The sequence below is a fragment of the Vigna angularis genome, chromosome 4 (assembly GCF_016808095.1).
Source record: "Vigna angularis cultivar LongXiaoDou No.4 chromosome 4, ASM1680809v1, whole genome shotgun sequence".
Lineage (NCBI taxonomy): Eukaryota > Viridiplantae > Streptophyta > Magnoliopsida > Fabales > Fabaceae > Vigna > Vigna angularis.
This window is the reverse complement of record NC_068973.1, coordinates 34,275,691-34,285,423: the sequence shown is the minus strand read 5'-3', so window position 1 is coordinate 34,285,423 and position 9,733 is coordinate 34,275,691. Positions and strand designations below refer to the sequence as shown.

Here is a 9,733-nt window from a genome sequence, read left to right as displayed (position 1 = left end):
ACGCTTCACTTTATGTTTTAACAAAATAAAATAACTTGTATTAGAAATAAGATGTTCAGATCTAGAATAAAACAAAACTCAAATTCACATTAAGAATCAAGACATAACAATTGTAAATGAATATAAATTATTAATATATGTTTTGTAAGAAAAAAAATGGTAAGATACTTTATTCCTTATTTAATCCTTTATTTTTTTAAATTAATTTTTAAAACAATTTTGAAGTTCTTTACCGAATTTAAACTTTTATGAACCGGTTTTACTGTTATTGAGATTTATAGCTTTCATACTCTTGAGAAATAATTATATAATTTTTCAGGTGCGTTTATAAAAGCTTTACAGAAAATTAAAATTCATAAGAAATTCTACAATATATAAACAATAAGTTTATTTTAATTTATAAAAACCTATACTATAAACCTATATTTATCATGCAACCAGGTGGTAAACAGTTCACGGGTTAACGAAAAGTGGAAGAAAAGACATCTACAAGAATAAAAGAGAGATCCAGCTGTTGGGAAATATACAAAGATGTTGCATTGCTTTCATATGATTAATTTATTAATCACATTCAATTTATTTACATTTACTTTTACTTTTACACTCATCAGCACTATGTCAAGCATGCCCTTATAATATCAACCAAACATTTCTTCTTCAACAACTTCTGCTAAACTACAAACCTTCAACAAATTAAGGATTAAAACAAAAAAAGGCAAAAAGTGAAAACTCAAACAAGAGTAAATAAAATCTATAACCATAGGTCAGAGGAATGCTCATGAGATATATGGAAAATCACAGAGTTGAGTTGTCATGTTTTCAGCGCTGAAACTCAACAAAAACTAGTTCTCTGAAAACTCTCTAGGGCTTTCACTACATCTCTTGCGCATGGCCTTGCAGTGGGATCGGTTGTGGTACAGTGCAGCGCTAGATTCATCATCTCAACCATGTCTTTCTCATCCCTCAATGCATCTCCACCTTTCATCACAGGATCAATCCACGTGTCAACATGACAATCAGAGTAGCAATATCGGGCCCACTCCACAATAGTCTTGTGCATGCCATTTCCTCCTTCTATGTCTATGCCGCTCCTTCCCGTCAATAGTTCAATCAGCATAACTCCCAACCCATATATCTCACTCTTCTCTGTCACATTTTTCCTTTCTCTTGCCTCTGAAAATGTAGAATATTCAAGTATCATCACTCACACAATCCGAAACCAAACATTAACTTATGACATAACATAAGACATTGTGGATTATTATCATGAAACTCTATATATATACCTAAATATGAATGTATATATATGTAAAATAGTGATTTAGTATAGTACCTTGGGCAAGGTATGTCGAAGAAGTGATACCCTTGATATCCAAACATGTCATTATGGGAGGGGTGACCTTAAGGCGAGGGACACCTTTGATGTCGACCCTAACTATCTCCCTTGCAACCTCTCCCACCAAAACCATGGATGAAGCGTGAGAATGCAGGAATTTAATCGCTTTTGCAACGCCAACAGCAATCTTGCAACGCTCTTTCCAACTCAAACTGTTCACAATCTCGCTTAGTTTCTTACCCTCTTCGTGTTCGTACACCAAGTACCCTCTCTTCCCACACCTACACGTCCCAACAAGATTGAAGATATTGGGGTGACGAACCTTTCCACCCTTCACTGTTTCTTCCCACATACTCGTCGAAAGAGAATTCAACTCACTGATTTCCATCACCGTGAACTGCATGCCATTCTCCATGCACTTCCCTTCGTAGGAAACCCAGTTCCTTCCTTTGGACACGACTCTTCCCTCTTTAACCGTAGAGAAAACGTTTTCTACCTTCATCAACTTCGCTGCTTTGTCACAAAAGAACTGCACTTCCCAGGTTCCGTCTTGGTTTTCCACTTTTCGCACTTCCGAGAAGCTCTTTCTCTTGTGAACATAAAAGACGAGTAAAGAAGCTCCTGCGAACGCAACCAGTGTTAGTAGAAAACACAGCATGACGAAGAGCCAAGTTGGGTTCTGGTTATTGCTTTTGCACAGTGGCAACCCGCTTGAAGAGTCTTCATCACGGTCACAAAGGTTGTTGCCGGTGATTGCACTGGCGTTGATGGCGAGGAAAGCACCGGTAGAAGGTAAACTTCCACGAAAATGGTTGTGTGAAATGTTGATCTGAACGAGAGACTCGGCGCTCCCCAAATCCTGCGGAATCTCGCCGGAGAATTGGTTTTCTGACAGGTCAAGGAGACCGAGAACCGGCATCTCCGAGAATTTCATTGGAATTTCACCACTGAGCTGGTTGTGACTCAAATCTAAGGCCACAAGCTTCTTGCACGAGCAAATTTCTTCTGGAATGTTACCGAAGAGTTTGTTATAGCTGAGCTTCAATTCCACCAGCTCTGATAAGCTTTTATAATCTAGAGGAATAGAACCTGAGAATTGGTTGTTTGATAAGTCCAAGTCCTCAAGAATTTGTGTCCCGAAAGAGGTAGGGAGTTCTCCTGAGAAGTTGTTGTTGGTCAAACTGAGCATTTGAAGCGACGGCATGTTCCATTTTCTGTCATTGATCCTTCCGGAAAGTTGGTTTCCAGAGATATCCAAGAAATATACCTGAGGCAGTGTGGTTAATTCCGGTGGTAATTTCCCCGAGAACTTGTTGTTTTGTAGTCTCACTCGGCGAAGGCTTCTGCAAGAGGTTAAGCTCTTTGGGATTTCTCCTTCGAAATAGTTGGAGAAGAGGATCAGCTTGAAAAGACTACCTGAGTGGCATATGTTATCTGGAATCTTCCCTGCGAGGTTGTTGGTGGAGAGGTCCAACACAGTGAGGTTGCTATGTTTTCCAAGCTCCTCAGGAATCTCACCTATTAATCCATTTGACCATAGCTGAAGGACCTGGAGCCGAGGCAAAAATGCAACACCCTTTGGAATCTTCCCAGTGAAGTTGTTTGAGAAAAGGTGGAGAATCTCCAGCCTCTGGAGCTGAACCACGCGCTCAGAAATCAAACCCGAAAGAGAGTTATCACTTAGATCGAGTGAAATGAGCTTTTTCAGTTCGAAAATGGATTGGGGAATTGGACCACTCAGTTTGTTTTGATAAAGAAAGAGATATTGAAGCTCGGTGAGGTGTCCGAGAGATTGAGGAATCGGTCCAGTGAGGTTGTTGTAGACAAGGTCGAGATGATTCAAAGAGAGTAACTCTCCAATGCTAATTGGTATCTCACCTGAAAGGTTGTTGTAGCCCAAGTAAATCCACTTCAAGCTCTTCATCTGGCCAATTTCTTGTGGTATCTTATCCACTAACTGGTTTGAAGCCAACGTAAGGTACTGCAAAGTGGTCATGTTGGTGATGGAATTCGGAATCTTTCCTACCAAAACGTTTCCTCCAAGATCAAGATACCTTAGGCTGGAAAGCAATCCAATTTGGTGAGGTATGTTCCCTGAAAACATGTTGTTGGAGAGATCCAGAGTTTCAAGGTTTGAGAAAAGCACGGAAAACAATGGTTGAGGCAAAGAACCAGTGAAGTTGTTGTTGCTGAGGTTAAGGTAACGAAGTAGAGACAGAGAATTGAGAGAGTAGTTAAAAGTGATTTCCCCAACAAACTGGTTATTGGAAAGGTCGATGTTTGCGACGTATGGAAGTTGAAAAATAGAGGAGACCTCGCCGGTCATGTTTTTTCCCGAGAGCATCACAGCGTTAACGTGGGAAGAGTTAACGTTGTTGTCGCAGGTGATGCCATGCCACCTGCATAAAGTGGCAGAGGAAGTTTCCCAGTTGGAGAGAAAGTGAAGCGGGTCATCGATGGAAGCTTTGAAGGATAATAAAATCTGAACCTCTTTTGGATCTCCGTGGGATGAGTGGAAATTGAGCATGAACAAGAAGAGGCATATAAATGTCATGGATTTTGTCTCTGAAGATCCTTTGGCCATGTCTAGCTTCCTGATGAGTTTTATTTTTTGTGAAGCAATTCAGTGTTCTATCTTCTGCCTTGGATTTATCTCCTCGGATCCCAAGCTGTAAAAAGTGGATAACATGATTAACGTAACTTTATAATTAGATTAGTGATCAGTGATCAAAGTTCAATAGCATGTCAATTAGAATAATGATGGGCAGAAAGAAAAATACATATACTAAAGTATAATGAAATATTCTTTATTCTATGTGTGTATGTTTTGGAAAAAGACAAAGGAATATATGTCTTGTTGTAACAAAAATGAAAAACACATATGCAGCTTTTGCAGGTGGCTATGAGTGATGAGTTTGACTTCTAGCTACCATTAATTTCATGTGAGTCAGTTCATGTGCTAAGGGACATTATGCATGCGCCAGGATATATATGAAGTTGGAAGAGAATTTGTAAAAGTGGCATAGATAATGAAAAGATATTATTACGTACCTAACTATCATTATTGGAGGAGTACTTAGTTTCTGCTGACGATGATGCTCGGAGTCAAAATGAATTGAGGATAGAGAAGAATTGGATTTGAAGTAAGTAAAGAAAGGGAGAGAGGGATATGGTGAAATATTCTTGGAAATACTATTTGAAGAGAATTCGTTGGACGTGAGAGAGAAGGGTGTGTGCGTGCTTAAATAGATGGAATGCTACAAGAACTGGAAGTGGGCACTGAGTTCATTCCTAACTACGAAACTGCCCCTTGACTTCTTAGAGATTGGCGTTTGAACACAAACGGTTGAAAGGGAAACAGGGACAGATGTTGGAAAAAGGCTCTGATTTTGTCGGATTGTTACCAAAATGCTCTTTTTTGACCGACTCACTGGCAGAGCACTTGAGAAAGTGACAAAGAATTTCTGTAACCGTTGAAAACAAACTCTTCAAACTCTTGCTATTATTATATTTAAATCACTAATGAAAAGGTTAAAAATGTGGAAAGCGCACACAAGAGTTGATAAATGTAATTTGGTGAATAATGATCATGCGTCATATCAGCTTCACGTTCTACTAAACGGTATCTATAATTTGCATAGATGAAAAGCATACGCTTAATTAACGGTTGGTCGATGAGAAAGTACGCTTTTGATTTTGAAGTATATATATTAAAATTTACTGGCCCGTCTGTAGTAATTATAGTTCGAATCGCGAACAAAGATACGACATGCAGGATGGTGCAGAGTGGTTTAATTTACTTTTGGTAAAGTTTTGGCTATCTTGGTACTTCAGCACTTGTTTGTTTTATGTTGTCAGAACATTATATGTTTGGTTTCTATTTGATGTTTCATTCCAGTCTTTCGTCTGTCGGACAAAACAACCATGCAAAGAAGAAGCGGGTATTTGAACAGAATAACTGATTCAATTCTATTTCTAAGACGAGGACAACACGTCCATGCATGCCAGCAATCTTCTTCACTTCTTTTCTTTGAACATTGTGTTGTCGGAAATGGAATCAATAAGAAACAAAATATTAAAATGATGAATATTCAATATGTAAGAGATTATTATGCAATTTAATTAGATTGAAGATCATCTAGGAAAGAGGGTAATTCATGGTTTATTCTTTCGTTGACTGTAATTAACTCACATGGCGATTGCTTACATTTATCATTGAGTGAACAAGGGTTTATATATTCATTGGTGACTCGTTCAGATTACGTTCTGCTAACTAAAAATTATAATGGAGTGCACAGACATGGCTGCAGAAGAAATTAAAGAAATGGGGTGTGGGTGTAATTTTGTTATAAGTAGAGGGCAGAAGTTGGTGGAGCGCAGGATAGAGCAGCTTTCCATTGGCATGTTAAAAAGCAAGATTCTTGAGGCACTTTTGCTTGGACTTTATTTTGTTATCTTGGATTCTCGTTCTCACAAAGCAGAAAGAGGTGCAGAGAGAAAGAAAAAAGACTTTAAGGGAGAGAAAAAGGGAAAGAAAAATAGGAGATGGAAGTGAGGCAAAGGGGAATGAGCAGAGCCATGGGAGAGAAAAGCTGAAAGAGAATAGGGAAAATAAAATGGAGGAACAAAGTAGAAGAATGTAAAGAAAAAAAAAAGTTGCGAGTCTTTTACGTTACATAGACTGATGATTAGTACTGAGGCCGTGGGCACATTCACTTTATAATAACAATAATAATCTTTCATTCTTATTCAGTTGTCTTCAACCTCTGTATCTATCCCTCTGTGCTTTGAGAAGTAACGGACCCACCATGTCTTTCTCGAAGGAATATACAGTGTGTGGTCTTTGTCATACCCGGCATGCTTTGCCCATCTCCATTTTCTAGGGTTTTACACTCTAAATTTCCATTTCACCAATCTTATTCTCATCCTCCACGCCACCCCATTTTCCTTTCCTTTTTCTTGTCCTTCATTCCCACTATCTTCATTCATTATAATAAAACCATGCACTTTTAACATTCATAATTAATACACAAACACCATTCAACGGTTTTTCACCATTATCATGTATTTCATTTTCAAATTACCAAAATGTTACAATTTTTTTTAAGAAAATTGCATATAGATAAGTCCGAAATGATTTCATAGCAAAGATGTGTGTCCATATGTAGTAACTCCACTAAAAACGAACTGAAATTATGTTAAGTTATAACAACTTTTAAAAAAAATAATTTCAAAATAAAATTATGTCATATTGACACAATTTTTGTTAATTTTACTCTAAAAGTAAAATCGTCTTATGCCATGACAATATCAATTCTAAATGAAATGAATTGAAGTTATGTCGATTTATATTTTTTCAATTAAAATTGTCTCAAATTATAAGGATTTCACTTTTAAATAATTTTTTATATTAATTGTCATTATTTAATACAATTTTAGTTCAATGAAATGTTTTTTTCTTGATACGACTTTTCTTTATCATGAAATTGTATCAAAATTGACATAATTTTCTATATATGATTTTTTTTTTTAAATTTGCGCCATTTCCAAAATAAAATTACTATAGAATGATGAAAAAACCTAATTTGGACAGTCCCAGCACAGGATATACTCTCATGCATATTGTATGCGAAATTGGAGTGTTTATATATATCTTCATAACATTTTTATCGAACCCCTTACGCAAACTTTATGACATATGAAACATACTAATTAAAATCTAATCGATATTATTTGTGGTTAGAAATGAGAATTGAAATTAAGTAGCAGTGATGAGAGTATGGTTGGTGATATATAGAGAAGTAAATAGAGGTGATTCGTTGTTATTTAAAGCATGGCATGAGGTTGAACTCGTTTTGACATAGCTGTCGGTGATGATAACGATTGTAGCTAAAGTAGAGATATTATGGTGGGAGTGTGGTGCAGTTACCTAGCTAGCTATAGCAATAGTGATGTCGATGATGGTGGTCACTGCTCACTGCTCATCGTTATGGGCAGCAACGACTACTGAACTTTAAATTTCTTGCATGGCATGCACCTTTGATATTTAAATTTAAATTATTAACTTTGAATTAAGAACAATTTTCCGGTGGATTTTAAGGTTGTGGAGTAATATTATCAATGGTGTAATATTCATGGCACATCACATATTAGCCACTCACTAAGAATGCTATGAAGCTTTATTAAGCTTGGTGTTTAATGATAACTCTGTAAGTAGATTTAGCTCCACAGTGGATAGCTAGTATGAAGGAGTAAAGCAACAACAACAGAAAACACTATTAGCTGTTTCAATAATTGAACCATTCAAACGTAAAAAAAAGAGAAAAATTGATTAGTTTATATACTTATATCATGAAGAAAAGTGGAATTGTGCCCATATGCTGTAAAGATAAGTAGTGCTTTGTTTATCTTGGGTTAGTGCTTTCATTTGTACTAATCTATGGATTAGTATATATATATATATATATATATGAATCACTTTTGAGCTATATATGTATGTAATATATGTGTCTTCTCCTTAATAAATTCATTCACATTCTGTAATTATTCAGTATAATGAGGTATGCATGACGCGAAGCCGATCCGTTTTCCTTTGATGGGATCCGAGTCTCTTTAAAATTTGTAGGGTTCCATGTTCTTCTTTAGTGGTCCAGTTCAATCACTCAGCTATACTTTAATAATGCTTTGATAGATTAAGCAGCATTATTCGATAGAAAAAGTTTTAATGCACTTTCGAAGAGAATAAATTGAAGTAACCCGTGCAGAAATATATTTATTTTTTTTCCTTTTATAAAGGGCACTATAATATATACATATATTAATTAATGTTGAACTAAAAGGTCCACTACGATGGTGACTAACTCACTAACATGGAGTATTAGAGAGATTAACGAAATTAAACACCACTTGGTGTTAACCCTAGCAATGGTGTCAAAACTCCACAGATTCCACTTAGAAAAAGTGATGAATTATAGTCAATTTCTTTGTTAATCATTCACACGAAACCCATCTAGAAACACTTGCAACTGGGATTTAAGCTGGCAAGGATCCACAAATGTATCAATCAATGTAAGCAACCATTGGTTCAAATAAAGTTGATGTTGATGGATCTGCACTTAAGCAGTTTATTTTATTACTGTCAAATAAAACTAATTTTGAATAGTTAAATCTAGGATGTTTTGTACTATGAATTTACATTGGAACTGCTGCTACAATAATTGATTTCAAAAATTAATTAATAAATCAACCACTCATTAATTCTATATTTTTCTACCACACATTCCTTGTATTGGATCATTTCTTTATATGCCCTAACATCATTAATCTGGGCCCTACACCATTTGGATATATTTAAAGATAGAACCAAATTACATTGAATCACTATAAAACTACTTTCGTTAACCAAATAGATTTTATAAAGTAATTTAATTCCGGACTTTTTTGACAACGATTTCATTTTTTTAGATTCAATTTATTTAATATTTACATATGTCTCAATTTTTTAAAGAATAAAATCACTTCGATTTTATAAACCTTTTTATATAAAGTGGTTCAATTGAAAATTTTAAGCAGTTTAATATTTTTAGATTTCACACCCTGTAATAATGTCTAACCTTCTGCATCTTACGCCATATAAATTACTTTAGGTTGTCTCTGTTCTGTGTTCAGGCTAATAAAATGTCTAACCACATGCTTCTTATGAAATACATTTTATTGATTATTTTTCTTTGTACAACCAAATTTGAAATTAAATCTTTGGATGACTTTTTTGTGTGGTAGGTTAGTTTATTCCGACCCATTGTTTTTCAACCAATGACGAACTAGATAAAAACGGCGTATTAACAATCCTAATAATTATATATTTTATCAAATGTATCTATGTCAATTTGGTTTAATCATCATATCAATCTAGAATTAGAATGACCTTTGTTTTATTTTGTAGGTAAATCAATTGATGTCACTTATATTAGAACAAATGAATAACATAAGTCATGAGATGGATGTTCAGTAGGAAATTTCCATGTAATATGGTCTTAAAATGCCTAAATTATTGGGTGAGATTAAACCATAACAAAATCAAAGTTTATCTTTTGTTGTCTATAAGAAACACATTTTACGTTCAACGATTTCCAAAGATCCAATATTTGATTACTCAAAATTATCTACATAATATTCTTGTAACATTCACAATATCTAGATGCCTACAAACCTCAACATACATTAAACATCCTTCTACTAATACATAAGGAATCTTCTACATTTTCTTTTCGTCAAAGAAATTCTTAAGACATTGGTCAAGCCTAAAGTTGTCTCCCTAGGCACAAAGCTACTATGGGCTTCACAATTTTACATGTCATATAATTTAAGAACATTTTCAATATAAGATTTATATTTTAG

General features: G+C 35.2%; 1 protein-coding gene across 1 annotated transcript; it reads right to left on the bottom strand.

Moving 5' to 3' along the window:
• Positions 1-512: 512 nt before the first annotated feature.
• Positions 513-4,542, bottom strand: LOC108321853 (leucine-rich repeat receptor-like serine/threonine-protein kinase SKM1). The gene is made up of 3 exons (XM_017553735.2): positions 4,388-4,542; positions 1,334-4,005; positions 513-1,173 (listed from the first exon to the last, which is right to left on the bottom strand). The coding sequence occupies exons 2-3, from the start codon at positions 3,918-3,920 to the stop codon at positions 833-835; spliced, it is 2,928 nt and encodes a 975-aa protein (XP_017409224.1). The 5' UTR covers positions 3,921-4,005; positions 4,388-4,542; the 3' UTR covers positions 513-832.
• Between the last annotated feature and the right edge of the window lie 5,191 nt (positions 4,543-9,733).